This window comes from Copadichromis virginalis, linkage group LG9, assembly GCF_057382275.1.
Source record: "Copadichromis virginalis isolate Kocher_CV1m ecotype Utaka linkage group LG9, C_Virginalis_male_GT1.1, whole genome shotgun sequence".
Lineage (NCBI taxonomy): Eukaryota > Metazoa > Chordata > Actinopteri > Cichliformes > Cichlidae > Copadichromis > Copadichromis virginalis.
Window position 1 is genome coordinate 35983184 of NC_140626.1, and position 16024 is coordinate 35999207.

Below are 16024 nucleotides of genomic sequence, written 5' to 3' on the forward strand. Positions count from 1 at the left end.
CGTGCAGAAATGTTGGCCAATCAGAAGTCTAGAAGCCTCGGTGGGAAAAAGTAAACAAAGCTGGGGCATAGAAGCAGAACCGAGTCGTATGTGTGGAGGGACAGTAACTGTGTATATATGTAAGCATTTAAAACACTGCAGAGAGTAGAATTAACAGTAACAGTATTGTAGAAATTCATTTCACCGAAACAATAACGTGGCGCACAGTGTGACGCATGCACCAGTTTATTGTATTTCCAGACTTGTTTTCGGCACAATTTACAGTGCACGCTACTCTATTTTTTGTCAGACTTGAAATAGCCAAAATACCTTCACACTACGGAGCTTCTATGGCTCTTCCGTTCGACAATCTCTCCGGCATTGGAACCATCATCTGTTTTCTCTTAAGGTCACGCTCGGTTGATTTTTCTAGTCGGCACACTCATTTCCTCCATTACGCGCTGGCTCCATTACCCGCTGGCTGCTTCCCAAACAAACACACGTGCGGCTTGGCACTTGTGCTGTACGTAACAAGTCACGCGACGTGACGCTGCGGCTGTGATTGGTTCGGCTCTGCGCTACTTAATTTGGATTGGCTGACCTTTTTTTTTTTAAGAGGACAAGCGCGGCGAGGTCTATCGCGATAGCTTAATTTCTCTATCGAGTAAAAGTTATATCGCGATACATATCGTTATCGTTCTATCGCCCAGCTCTACATCCAGGCATCCATGAAAAAAGAATTTATTACATTTAACGAAGTTAGAAGTTAGCAGGAAGCTAGCGGAAGTTAGCTCGCTAGTTTCGCTAGTTACCTAAGCATGATAAAGCATGTTCTGACTGAGAGATTTCTGAAAAAATTCAAACGTACTGCTCTGCTATCACTTCCAACATACATGAAGACAGGAAACTAAACAGCAGTGACGTTTGTAGGGTTACTGAAGTTGGGCTAGCTGGTATATAATGATGTGCTACGTGATCGCTAGCGACACAGCTACGTTAGCATAACATAAACAGTGAAGCTGGAGGAATCAACGCTAACACTTTTCCCCTCGATAAAAGTTAACGTGAGGGTTCCTGGTGGTTAGGGACAAATGCAATTGCACGGCAGGATGCTGTAAACGGACCAAACTTCAGTCAGGAGAACAACTGAGATAATCCATCCACATTACGAAGTTAGCCATTAATATACTGCAACATGGGAATAGAGCAGCTGTGATAGAATACAGCATTAATGAATCAATAGTACAGAAGTGGAGGAAGCAAGAAGAATGAGTTCAATAAAGTTTGATTTATCTGACTGCTTTGTTTCGCTTAATGTGTCTTATAATCCCGTGCACCCTATGGTCCGAAAAATACATATTTGACCTTTTTTATTTGGCACACTGCAGTTTAATGTAGCAAAGCACCTCTTTTTAACTTCAGTGGACATTATATATGGTTATGCTCAGGATATGTCAGCCCATTTCTACTGGAAATGCCTTTTGGTTAAACTTTCAGCAAGGAATATGCATTTTCACTGTTAAATTTTTATATAGCTTTAATGCACATAAAAAAAAACAGCTGCTTGTTTAAGTGAAAATAAATGGATGGGGTTTTTTTTGCGCTAGTAAAGTTGTGGAGTTGTATTTTGTCTCGCATCAATTATATTGTCAGTTATATCATTATCGCAAATTGTCAAATATATATTGTGATAAATATTTTTGGCCATATCGCCCTGCTCTATCTGACAGTTCTGTTGTGGTGTCATTTTTGACATTTAGAGGTGTCCGCTCCATCTTTTGTTCTTCCATCCATTATCTTGGAGGTTGATCTGACTTTCATGTGTTCAAAGAATGTTGTTTTAGAATTGATCAGCCTTTCCATTAATTTGTTTTTGTAAATTACTTGTTATGTTTTTTGTTTTTGTCTTGAGGCTAACGAGTAGTTGAATGTTGTGCTTTGCTCTGTGAAGTTTTCTTTAGTAGTGTTGTTTACAGTCCGAATGGGCCAGGGGAAGAAGCTGTTTGTGAGTCTGGAAGCGCTGACCAAAGGCCAGTGGGTCAAACAGGTGATGGGCGGGATGTAAGGGGACATATGTGATGGCCCTGGTTTTCCTGAGACAGGACGATCTGGCGATGGGTTCCAGTCTAACTATATCCCTGAAGGAGTTTCTCAGTGTTGTTCTCTAAAATCTAAATAATTATGGATTTGATCAACTGGTCCCGTAACAGAATTGACACTCTCCTGGGCTTGGGAGAGTCCGATTGTCCTGCAGACACGTTTGCTGCCGGATACTCAATGGTCGGTTGCGTCGTGTGTCTGGTGACACTTTCGATGGAGGACATCTACCAATGCGGAACCACAATAACAGATTTCTGGCTGACTGGAGCTGGCTCGGACCTGGCTTATTGAAGAACAAGAAGCGACTACAGCTGTTCAAAATCCCATAAGGCTGGCCAACATGATAGACGATTGGCAGGGCTGTGAGTACTCAGACTGTGTTTTGAATGCAATATGGATAAGATCTTGGAGAAGAACAATGGGAATTGAGAGAATTGGGGACCAGTGATGGACATTAGACCAACTGTAAAAAATTGGATGCAGTTGTTCGTACTAAACCCAAACATTCACCATCTTCGCTCATGCAACTATCCCAGTGGCGCCAGCTGAAGGCTTGCCATGGTCGAAGCTGACTAGAACAACAAAATTCTCCATGAAAACAGGATTGTTGTCAGAACTCTTTGTACCTCCTTCAAGGCCACCTGGGTCCACTGGAGACTGTTGACCTTCGCTTAACCGGGCGTGGTGACACTTTCTCTCAGCTGAGCATGGGATACACGCACACGCACAAAACATGTACACTGATACTGATACACCCTCACTATCACCCCCACTCCCCCGAATCTAACGCCTCCTCCCATGCTTTGGTTCCCTCCCGGGGCAGATGGCGGGTCAACTGGACCAGTGCAGACATGCTGCAGGACCGGATGCACTGTCTACACTGGCTGTCTCTTACCCTTACCCACCCCTGTTGCCCGTCTTGTGTTTCTATGGTGTATTGACAGTTAGGTGCTTTTTGTGCTGGGGTGTTTTTTTTCTGTTCTCTTTTTTTTTTTTTTTTTTTTTTGTGTCCCGTTTGGATCTTTAGCCATCAGAATTGTTGTCTTAAGGCCAAGAAAGATGCCAAGTGGATTTATTTTACCAAGTGGATCATCATGGCCTTGCCATATTGGTCCATTTGATTGACCTTTATTATAATTATGAATTTATTTTATTTTCAGTTGCTACAAACGGGACAGACATGACTGTGGGATAGGACAGGGGGAAAGAATGAAAGAAAGAGAGGGAGAGAAAGAAAACCAAAGGGGAGAAGAGACGGTGAGAAGGGGGGGAAGAAAGAAAAAACAAAACAAACAAACAAACAAACAAAGAAAACAAAACACCTGGGTCACCTGTATGGAGAAAAAAAACAGAAGAGAAAGCAAACAACAAAGAGCAACATACTAAAAAAAAATGGCAGCATCACAATAAACTAGCTAGCAGTAGATATCAGTAGATACTAAATAATAAACGATATTGTGCAGCACGCAAGATAGACAGCGCACAATGTGCTTTGAGGCAGCAGCCAAGAAAGCTGTAGTCCGCGTCTGTGAATACCCGTTGGTACACCTGTGTGCATACCTGTGTGGATCAGCATGCTTGCATTCCAAAGGTTTCTCCATGTAACGATCTGCTAGGGAGTGTGGGGAGCCACAGCCCCGTCCTCCAGGGTATGAAGCAGGTATGGAGGAGATCAAAACTCCAGACATCCAGAGGCCCCCAGAACACAAGAGACCAAGGAAGACCAACAGAGGGGCAGCCGCGCCACTGTCCCAGTAAGAGCTGAGGAGAGTCCCAGATGAGGGCTCACTCAGCAGCCGCGGAGCAGAAGCCAGGGGGAGTTGCAGTGACGCACCCGTGAGCTCCGCCGGCAGCCAGCTGTGCCTGAGTGACCGAGCCCCAGGCCGAGAGGCCGGGGGCACCCCACCTCCGAAGTGGCCCGAGCGAGCCCCAGGCTCCAGGCCCCGATAAGCGGCCGCCAAGGAGTGAGCCGGTGTGTACCCGGACGCCCACCCCCAGACACAAAGAACCACCAACGCACCGTTTCTGTTCTCAAACTGTTCTCCCATTAGGAGCTCAGTCTTAGTGGAGTTTTTTTTTTTTCTTCTCTTCTGACCTCATGTTATGTATTTTTGTTGTTTTTTTTCCTATTAGCCTACCTCTCTGACATGTCTTCCCAATGTGATGTTTGAGTAAAGCTTGGTCAGAAGGTTCCTTTGTAAGTGTGCATGCGCCATTAGCGAGCTGCCTGCTGTAACCTTTAAAATCCTTTGGGATAAATAAAGTATTCTTTTTCTGATTCTGATTAAGAAAAATAATTAAATAAAGCAGTGGGGGTCGCACTCTTGACTAGAGCATATGTATCCAGTAAGGGTCCCCAGGCTAGGCCCCTCTAATTCCCATGCCTATCTCGGATATGTGTGAGATATATATAACTGAAGCCAGGCTTGGATATTGTCTGGGTTAACAAGTTACATGTCAGGTGTCCTGGTGTCCTGGCTACTGGAACAAGTAAGCATAAAGGGGTCAAGGAATGAGAATAGGAAGATATAACATGAAGAGTATGTGGGACCCATGGAATCTTTAACACCTGGCAAGGGGGAGCCAGGATGTCAAGTAAGCGGGGCGATGTCATTATCCCCACCCTCTGAGATTGGGTACCAAGTCCCAAGAACATCTGGGCATTGAAGGTGTTGAGTGTGAGAGCAGGATTATAACTAAGCCTGGGCCCTCCATGGCTGATTACCAAGACTGTAGGAAGTGTCCTTTGAAGGTCTACTAAAAAATCCTACAGCGACCATCACCAAAACCAACCAGTTAATCTACACCACGGCAGCAGTGATCACTGAGATGCTTGGCTACAAGATCAACAGCCACAACGAGCGGTACCCTCCATGGAGTAAGAGACTAGAGGCCAAGATAAAGGCAACACAAAGGGAAGTTAGCCAACTACTAGTGCTGCAGAAAGGTGTGATGAAGACAGGGATGCCTAAGAAGTATAGCAAGCTTCCCATACCTGAGGCCTTAGTCTTTACTTGGTCTTTGAAGTCTTTGCTTGGCAAGTTCTGAGTTCAAAATGGGATACATCCCCAAAGGTGGTTGAGAATGACGACCAGAGATCCTGTGGCTAACCAGCTGGACATGGTGTCTGTCTGTGTGAATAGTTAGATTGCTTTATTTTCACTGAAAGGGACAGCATATAATACTTATTGTATTTTTAGCATATGACAGTAAAAAGATTCTCTCAGCCTCATGTGTCCCAAGACAAATCCTTCACAATGTCTGCTTTCCTTTGACTGATTTTTAACAAACTTCGTTATTTCATAACTTATTTACTCTTCTTTGTTTTTCATCACGATTTCATAGTTGCTGTGCATGCTATTAATTGCACATAAATGCACTGAAATTTCGTTCTAACCTGCAGTAACCGGTGTATGCACTAAATGATAATAAGTTGGCTATTCTATTCTATTCTATTCTATTCTATTCTATTCTATTGTAGTATAAGGCCCTTACCAGCCACTTGTGGCACTGTACCTTTAATTGCTGTTCATTGTGGGATAACGTATTTATTCTTCTATAGCTCAATTACCTTTATGATGTTCCATCCATTCATTCTCTTCCACTTATCCTTTATAATGTGTATTTTTTATTATTAATGTACTAACAAACATGACCATGAGAGGCCACAGTGGGTAGGTAGGTGTCCGTTGACATCCACTCACTTTGGTCTTCCATGAGATAAATATGACTCAACAGCTATGAGTGCTCCACAGTGCACTTTTTTAACTTTCCATTTACAGTGATTGCCATTTTTGTTTTCTGTCCTTAGTATTTAGGATAAATCCCTGACTTCCATTGTTTCTTCAATCTCAGACTTTCTGAATGTTGGCTGTCAGAGACTCACTACAAAGTTGTGGCCTCTGCCCTGAAGTCTGACCCCTCCCACCTGACGGAGCTTGACCTGACAGGAAGTAAACTGCAGGATTCAAGACTGAAGCAGCTGTCTACTGGACTGGAGAGTCCAAACTGTCGACTTAAAACACTGGTGTTAGTTTAATTTTTGCCTTTTGAACCTCATAAATCACAACTTTTAGTCACAAATAACTTTTTAGTGGTGATTTGGGGCTGTGTGGAAACCTGTGTTTACGACTTTCAAGTTTAAAACATAGTGTATCCAGAAAGTATTCACAGTGCTTCACTTGCACATTTTGTCATCTTACATTCCAAAAGTGATTAAATTCATTTTTTCACCTCAAAATTCTATATACTTTGTTGAAGCACCTTTGGCAGCAATTACAGCCTCAGGCCCTCTTGGGTATAATGTTACAAGCTTGGTGTAGCAGATTTCAAATGGTTGACTGCGTTGTGACGACAGACACAGACTGGCTGGAAACTGGATTTATTTCTAAAAGACAAAGTGCAGCAGCAAAATCAGTGTCACTCAGCAACAGCAGGCCTCTCCTCATCCCAGTGTGGAGTCCATGCAGCTCTGCTTACAATATATAAAAGAAAATACAATCTATCAAAACAACGGTGTGGATTCTCCCAACAGCCACTTTAAAATCAAATGTTATAGTGGGGTAAAACAGAGACAAATATGAAGCCACTAATAATAACTTGTAATATTTAAATCCCCACTAAGATGGATCAATTACACAATACATATTCAAACAACTTTAACTTTTCTCAACATGGCTGAAAATACTATTCAGTGTGCAGCCTCAGGTCATGAACTCATTATACACATAAAACAAAACCTATACATTTACTATACAAGACAAAGTGCAGCAGCAAAATCAGTGTCACACAGCAACAGCAGGCCTCTCCTCATCCCTGTTTAGCACAAGTAAGGACCACATAAACGGATGGTGTAACAGATAAAATGAAGTTCCAATTACTATTTGTCTCGTTCAAAGCAATCAAAAACACTTTGGGAGCTTTTAGCCATAAGAACTAATACTTAGCAAAGAAAAATACAACAAATTTAAATGTACAATTTAGTACAGGGAGAGGAGCTACAGAAAGTGTGCCTCACCAGTGTGGAGTCCATGCAGCTCTGGCTGGGAAACCCCACACATGCAACATGTTTACAAGTGGCATCACACTGATTAATGCCCCACTTCAACAGTGACACATGGAACCTTAGTTTTACAAAAATTTAATTTACACAATAAAAAATAAATAAACTGTATACAGTTTATTTATTTTTTATTGTGTAAATTAAATAAAATAAAATAAATAAACTGTATACAGGGCAGCACGGTGGCACGGTGGTTAGCACTGTTGCCGCACAGCAAGAAGGTCCTGAGTTCAATTCCACCATCAGGCCGGGGTCTTTCTGTGTGGAGTTTGCATGTTCTCCCCGTGTTTGCGTGGGTTCTCTCCGGGTACTCCGGCTTCCTCCCACCGTCCAAAGACATGCAGCTTGTGGGGATAGGTTAATTGATTATAATCCAGCAGCAATGTAGCCATTGCTGCAGAAAAACCACAGAAATGTCGAAAACATGATGTTTCCACAACCGGCACGTTGTTGTTGCTGTCATTGCTGCTGCTGCTCGTCTCCTCCCACACTCTACTTCTGAGTCTTGGCGTGCTGCTTAAACAGGGAAGGCATGATTGAACAATGGTTACTAGCTCTTGACCTCCCTTGATCATCCTTGCTCAGTACACTTACTCAAAGGATATCCTCGGTGTCACAGGGAAGCTGAGAGCTGCTACCTGGGCCCACTCCCACCGGCAAGGGCAACAGCCGCAGCAACCACTGTGTGGGTGGCTGCCAGGTGATGTTGCCACCACCAGCACATTGTTGCTGTCATTGCTGCTGCTGGTTCTCTCCTCCAACTCTCCACTCATTTGAGTCCCGACGTACTGCTTAAATAGGGCAGGCATGATTAAACCAAGGTTACCAGCTGTCTACCATCCTCTCCTGGCAATTCCCCCAAAACCGACTGCACTGCTGGAAAAAGTAAAGCCCTGTGAATATTTTCTGGATGCACTTCAAATTACTTTTAATAGTTTCTAGTTTTGGTTTGAAAGTACATTACTTTTTGTGCTGTGAGTAGTATTCTTCTTGAAATTGTGCAGGCAAATATACAAAAAAAGTCCTCAATTTATTTGTTGTACATTTGTTACAATATATAGATCAACTTCTATTACTGATCAGTGAAGCATATTTGAGTAATTTTACATGATAATAATGTTAACCTTTTCTGCTTGGTATTATTCTGTAACAACAGACTTGCTAACTGTGGACTAACAGAGATCAGTTGTGATTCTCTGGTCTCAGCGCTGAAGTCTAACCCCTCCCACCTGAGAGAACTGGACCTGAGCAGAAACAACCTGCATGATGTAGGAGTGGCAGGACTTTCTGCAGGATTACAGAGTCCTGACTGGAGACTAGAGACTTTGAGGTCTGAAACAATATTTAGATTGTTTTTTTAATGATATGCATGAAATAATTTTATTTGATTTCTAAAATGGTAACTAAGAGGTACTGTATACCCAAAACCAAAAGCCTGGAATTTGATGCACATGCTGGCAAAAGTTTGTGTCTTTTTGGAAGACTCTATCATATGAATGTATTAGTTGACAATAGCTGGCTGGCTTTAAAATGTAAAGTATTATTCACAGTTTCTTCAAATTGCCCAAAAGCATCAAACAAGAAGAAAGGCGGAAAAAAACAAGATTTAACCTTAACATAAATAAATAAACAAACAAATAATAATAAACACATGCAATTCAATTCAATGCACTTTTATTTACACAGCACCAAATCAAAACAAGAGTTTTATATTGTAAGCTAGAAGCTACAATAATACATGCAGAGGGGAAAAAACCCCAACGATCATATAACCCCCTAAACAAACACGTTGGTGACAGTATAAACGAAAAAGTCCCTTTCAACAGCAAAAGAATCATCTTCTGCAACTGGTTGGGGAAAGGGAAGAAAGACTTTACAGACATGCTGTGAAAGAGAGACAGAAATTTATAAAAACTAATTATTCAATGCCGATAGGTCTATTAACACATATTGGGAGAGAGAAGGGTGAGTCCAGAAGAAACACCCAGTGCAGCATGGAAATCCTCCAACAGCCTACACCTATTGCAGCATAACTAATGGAGGATTCAGGGTCACCTGATCCAGCTCTAACTATATGCTTTAGCAAAAGGAAAACAAAGGAAATTTTGAAGCCTAATCTTAAAAGTAGAGATAGTGTCTGTCTCCTGAATCCAAACTGGAAGCTGGTTCCACAGAAGAGGGGCCTGAAAACTGAAGGCTCTGCCTCCCATTCTACTTTTAAATACTCTATCAACAACAAGTAAGCCTGCAGTGTGAGAGCGGAGTGCTCTAATAGGTTGATATGGTAATATAAGGTCATTAAGATAAAATAAGGGGCCTGTTAAGAAAGCAGTCCTAAATATTTGTTTAGTATGTGCGTTGAAGGACATATCCTGGTCAAAAATGAATCCAAGGTTCCTCATAGCATTACTGGAGGCACAGGTAATGCCATCCAGAGTAAGACTCTAGTTAGATACCATATTTCTAAGATTTTCAGTTTTGGTATCTTTTCATGTGTGAATTGGATGCGTTGTTATCGATATCTGGTGAGATTTCATGTCAAAAGAACCTTTTTGAAAAATATTTACTTAGAAAAATTTGTTGTTGTGTTTTTGATATTTTTTCCTTTTTTTTCTTTTATAAACTCAGACTAAGGTCCTGCAGTTTGTCAGAGATCAGCTGTGTTCATTTAGGTTCAGCTCTGAAGTACAATTTGTGCTATCTGAAAGAGTTGGACCTGAGTCAAAACGAGCTACAGGAATCAGGAGTGGAGCAGCTTTCAGCTGGACTAGAAAGTCCAAAATGTAGACTGGAAACCTTGAGGTCTGTGTTTGACAGTGTCACATATCTATAATCTCATCCAAAGTAATCTAGGTTTACTATAAAGGTCTCCTTTATAGTAACCTTTATTCAATAATTCTAAATGTAAAGAATTAATAATAATTCTTTAAATTGTTCTGCAGTGACTTGTCTATTCTCAGACTCACCAGACAATTAAAAAAGTCAGGACTACTGCCAGTAACATTACATGACGAGCAAAATTTTGTGACTGAATTGTAAATAAATGTACTGTAATTTCAGACTTACTCACTGTGAACTACCAGGAAGCTGCTGTACATTTCTGGGCTCAGTTCTGAAGTCAGTCTCTTCCTGTCTGACAGAGCTAGACTTGAGCCACAACAAATTGCATGACTCAGGAGTAAAACTTCTGTCTGCTGGGCTGGAGAATCGAAATTGTAGCCTGACGACTTTAAGGTACAAAATCAAATTTCTCCTTTTGCAGAGTCTGAAACCCAGGAATAATTATTTTGCATATATATATACATATATATACATACATACACACACACATATACACACACACACACACACACACACACACATATATATAAACACCCAGCACGCCCCTGCGGGCGGTTTATCCTTCAAGCTCGGGTCCTCTACCAGAGGCCTGGGAGCTTGAGGGTCCTGCGCAGTATCTTAGCTGTTCCCAGGACTGCGCTCTTCTGGACAGAGATCTCCGATGTTGTTCCCGGGATCTGCTGGAGCCACTCGCCTATCTTGGGAGTCACCGCACCTAGTGCTCCGATTACCACGGGGACCACCGTTACCTTCACCCTCCACATCCTCTCGAGCTCTTCTCTGAGCCCTTGGTATTTCTCCAGCTTCTCGTGTTCCTTCTTCCTGATATTGCTGTCATTCGGAACCGCTACATCGATCACTACGGCCGTCTTCTTCTGTTTGTCTACCACCACTATGTCCGGTTGGTTAGCCACCACCATTTTGTCCGTCTGTATCTGGAAGTCCCACAGGATCTTAGCTTGGTCATTCTCCACCACCCTTGGGGGCATCTCCCATTTTGACCTCGGGACTTCCAGGTTATACTCGGCACAGATGTTCCTGTACACTATGCCGGCCACTTGGTTATGGCGTTCCATGTATGCCTTGCCTGCTAGCATCTTGCACCCTGCTGTTATGTGCTGGATTGTCTCTGGGGCATCTTTACACAGCCTGCACCTGGGGTCTTGCCTGGTGTGATAGACCCCAGCCTCTATGGATCTTGTGCTCAGAGCTTGTTCTTGTGCTGCCATGATTAGTGCCTCTGTGCTGTCTTTCAGTCCAGCTTTGTCCAGCCACTGGTAGGATTTCTGGATATCAGCCACCTCCTCTATCTGCCGGTGGTACATACCGTGCAGGGGCCTGTCCTTCCATGCTGGTTCCTCGTCTCCCTCCTCTTTCTTGGGTTTCTGCTGCCTGAGGTATTCACTGAGCACTCGGTCAGTTGGGGCCATCTTGGATGTTCGTTGTCTCATCCTGGACTGTGGTGCTGACACTCACCAGTCCCCGGCCCCCTTCCTTCCGCTTAGCGTACAGCCTCAGGGTGCTGGACTTGGGGTGAAACCCTCCATGCATGGTAAGGAGCTTTCTTGTCTTTATGTCAGTGGCTTCTATCTCCTCCTTTGGCCAGCCTATTACCCCAGCAGGGTACCTGATCACGGGCAGGGCGTACGTGTTGATGGCCCGGATCTTGTTCTTACCATTCAGCTGACTCCTCAGGACTTGCCTGACCCTCTGCAGGTACTTGGTGGTTGCAGCTTTTCTAGCGGCCTCTTCATGGTTCCCATTCGCCTGCGGGATCCCCAGGTACTTGTAACTGTCCTCTATGTCTGCAATGTTGCCTTCTGGTAGTTCAATCCCCTCAGTTCTGACTACCTTCCCTCTCTTTGTTACCATCCGACTACACTTCTCCAGTCCGAACGACATTCCAATGTCATTGCTGTATAGCCTGGTAGTGTGGATCAGTGAATCGATGTCTCGTTCACTCTTGGCATACAGCTTGATGTCATCCATGTACAGGAGGTGGCTGACAACTGCTCCGTTCTGTAGTCGGTATCCGTAGCCAGTCTTGTTAATGATCTCACTGAGGGGGTTCAGGCCTATGCAGACCAGCAGTGGGGACAGAGCATCTCCTTGGTAGATCCCGCACTTGATGGTGACTTGTGCTATGGGCTTGGAGTTGGCCTCTAGTGTTGTACGCCACATCCCCATTGAGTTCCTGATGAAGGCTCTTAGGGTCCCATTGATCTTGTACAATTCTAGGCATTCCAGTATCCAGCTGTGGGGCATTGAGTCATAGGCCTTCTTGTAATCAATCCAGGCAGTGCACAGGTTGGTCAGTCTGGTCTTGCAGTCTCGGCTGATTGTTCTGTCTACCAGTAGCTGGTGTTTTGCGCCTCTGGTATTCTTGCCAATTCCTTTCTGTGTCCCGCTCATGTATTGACCCATGTGCCTGTTCATCTTAGCCGATATGATGCCTGACAGGAGCTTCCATGTAGTACTGAGGCAGGTTATTGGTCGGTAGTTGGAGGGGACCGGTCCCTTCTTGGGGTCCTTGGGGATCAGGACCGTCCGGCCTTCAGTTAGCCATTCCGGGTGTATCTCGTTAACTAGCAGCTGGTTCATTTGTGCTGCCAGACGCTCGTGGAGTGCAGTTAGCTTCTTCAGCCAGTAGGCGTGAACCATGTCGGGCCCTGGTGCTGTCCAACTCTTCATACTGGAGACCCTTTCTTGGATATCTGCCACTGTGATGGTTACTGGACCCTGTTCAGGGAGGTCGCTGTGGTCTGCCCTCAGATCCTCTAGCCACTGAGCATTGCCGTTATGGGTTGCATCCTTCTCCCATATGCTCTTCCAGTATTGTTCCGTCTCCGGCCTTGGTGGTGCTGTTCTCTTATTGTTCCCTTGCCACTGAGAGTACACCTTTGCTGGTTCTGTGGAGAACAGCTGGTTTATTCTCCTGCCTTCTATCTCTCTGGTGTACCTCCTCAAGCGGCTGGCCAAGGCTGTGAGTCTTTGCTTGGCAGTTTCCAAGGCCTCAGGTATGGACAGCTTGCTGTATATATATATATATATATATATATATATATATATATATATATATATATATCACTTACTGCTGCGCAATCCATTACAATGGTCCCTCATTTATCCCGGGAGTTACATTCTAAAAATAGCCTGCAAAGTAGTCAGCTTTATTTCTTACAATTATTATAGATGCTGTAATGCTGTAAAATCCCTACACATTTCTCAGACAGGCATGACCATTTTCACACTTTTCTCTCTTGTTTAAACATTCTCAAAGTTCAAACCTTCGTAGAAGAATAGGTCCAGTATTATAGAATTAAACAAAAGCTCAATCCCTGTTTTCATTTCCAGAACATGGGAAGAGTGTAGCTGAGAGAGAATTCAATATTAATGAATCAATGGTAGGGAAGTAGAGGAAGCAAGAAGAATGAATTGAGTAAAGTTTGACTTCTCTGACTGTTTTTGTTTCGTCTTATACTCCAGTGTGCCTTATAGTCTGAAAAATACGGTAACTTCTACCTTCCCTTAACATTTCCAGAAGTCCTACTTTTTGTTCGATGGTTATCATCTTCCTCTGCCTTTTGGGTGCTACCACAGGTGCCTTTGATGGTGCAAAATGTTTCGTCGACATTGTTGTGTTTGTTGGAGAGAAAACCTACAAATATATAGTACGGTACTTCAGTAGCGATCAAAGATTTATGTAACTTTGACAAGCATAACGCATTCTGTATTGTACAGGAGACGCGGAATGAGATTGATTGACAGTGATCTATAGCCTATCACGTCGCAGAACACAATGCGCTGTTTAAAAAAAAAAAGTATGCAAAAATGCACAAAAAATCCGCGAAAGAGTGAGGGCATGAAAGGTGAACTGCGCTTTATTGTATTTTTTTTTAATATTTCCATAGGCTGAAGGACTGTCTGATTATGGAAAATGGCTGTGCTTCTTTGGCTTCAGCTCTAAAGTCGAATCCCACCTATCTGAGAGAGCTAGACCTGAGTCACAACAAACTACAAGATTCAGGAGTAAAGCTTCTGTCGATTGGATTGTCGACTCAAAACTTTAGACTTAAGACTCTAAGGTATAATATCTATTTTCCCTATGTGGAGACTATAAAAAACAGCAGTCACTGTTAAATAAAAATCTTTCCTTCTACAGGATAAAGGACTGTCAGATTACAGATAAAGGCTGCGATTATCTGTCCTTAGCTCTTAACTCGACCCAATGTCCCCTAAGAGTGCTTGACCTGAGTTTGAACAAGTTAAAGAAAACTGATGAAGAACTGAAGCTGATGTTTTGGTCTCTGAAGGCACTTCATTAAAGACTCTGGTCAGGTCAGTAAAGTAATAGACTTGCCTATTTTGGACAGATTTCAAAACTAGCCACCAACAGAAAGTCGTTTGTCAAATGTTTATTTTGAATAATTTCTGAGTTGACCCAAAAGTAATTTGTTGTTTTGATCCATGCAGGTTTACATGAACCTGGAGTATGGAGGAGGAGACATCCTTCATTAAGCTGCCTATCACCACCCTGAGTTCATATTCAAACATCCTAGAATTACTTATTATTTTATTTTGTCTTCCTTCCCTTAGATAGTCATTTGATGTCTTTATTTAAATTTATATAAAGGCTTTCATTTGATTCAGTGAACTACAGTCGTAAGGTCTATAAGAAGATGTGAATGCACCATTATGGGAAATCCCTACCGTGACCAACTACACCCTACACCTTGTTGGCAGGGATCACTACTATGCTTGGCTACAAGATAAAAAGCAGTACTTTTAATGGAGAATGAAACTAGAGGCCAAGATCAATGTAGCATGGAGGGCAGTTGGCCAACTATCAGAGCTGCACAAAGATGTGATGTAAAAAGGAATGCTAGGTACAGCAAGCTGCCAATACCTGAGGCCTTAGAAACTGCCAAGCAAAGACTCATTCACTTGAAATGGTAAACCAGAGAGATAGAAGCCATTATAACAAACAAGATGTTCTCCACTGAACCATCCAAGGTGTACTCTCAGTGTCAGATGAACAATATGAGAAAAGCCCCACCAAGGCTGGAGACAGAACAATACTGGAAGACCTAATGGGAGAAGGATGCAACCTGTGGCTAGCAGAGCTGGGAGAAGATTACAGCAAGGTCCCTGAACAGGATCCAGTAACATCACAGTTGTAGACATCCAACACAGAGTAGCTGCTAATGGTTAAACGCAACCATAAAAGCTAATCGAACAGTGGGCAGTCCTGATCCCCAAGGGTCCTCAGAAGGGATCTGTCCAATCCAACTACCAGCCAATAACCTGCCTCAGATTTTCAGTACCACATGGAAGCTCCTGTCGGGCATCATAGTGGCTAAGATGAACAGGCATATGGCTCAATAAAGGCAGAGATAGAAATTAGCAGAAACACCAGAGTGGAAAACTCAACACCATGCAGATCGATAGTGGAATGCGTAGAACTATACAACATCAACAGGACCCTAAGAGCTTTCATCAGGAATTCAGTGGTAATGTTGTTAACAACAATGCAGAACAACTTCAAGCCGATTACACAGGTCACCATCAAGTGCATGATTTACCAAGGCAATTTAAATGTTATCTGGAAATTACTAGACAAGAGAGGGTTTTCAAGAAAAATTCTTAAATGTTCATTTTCTATGCCATATGTTAAAACAAGATCTGGAATGTGTCATTTTTAGCATCTACATGGATGTTAAAAGTATTCGGCCACCTTGAACCTTTCCACATTTTGTCACATTACAGCCACAAAGATGAATCAATTTTATTGGAATTCAATGTGAAAGACCAATACAAAGTGGTGTACAGGTGAGAAGTGGAATGAAAATCATACATGATTCCAAACATTTTTTATAAATAAATAACTACAAAGTGGGGTGTGCGTAATTATTCAGCCCCCTGAGTCAATACTTTGTAGAACGACCTTTAGGTCCAACATTTAGAAAAAAGGAATTGAATTCGTTTACTACTTCAGTCTTGTCTTCGACAACTTGATTATTCTTAATAAAATAATTAGGCCGA

General features: G+C 42.8%; 1 protein-coding gene across 5 annotated transcripts in view; it reads left to right on the forward strand.

The window, feature by feature from the left end:
• LOC146702432 (protein NLRC3-like) overlaps window positions 1-16024 on the forward strand; it is a 35728-nt gene extending 19704 nt beyond the window's left edge. For 3 of the 5 annotated variants that reach the window (XM_085469063.1, XM_085469064.1, XM_085469066.1), the window contains 7 exons: window positions 5935-6108; window positions 8298-8471; window positions 9770-9943; window positions 10202-10375; window positions 13894-14067; window positions 14145-14320; window positions 14456-16024. In XM_085469063.1, the coding sequence (XP_085325189.1) occupies window positions 5935-6108; window positions 8298-8471; window positions 9770-9943; window positions 10202-10375; window positions 13894-14067; window positions 14145-14307 (1033 nt within the window). In that variant the 3' untranslated portion in view covers window positions 14308-14320; window positions 14456-16024. Of the gene's footprint in view, window positions 1-5934; window positions 6109-8297; window positions 8472-9769; window positions 9944-10201; window positions 10376-13893; window positions 14068-14144; window positions 14321-14455 lie in introns of those variants that run through there. The other 2 variants (XM_085469065.1, XM_085469068.1) reach the window with 2 other exon arrangements.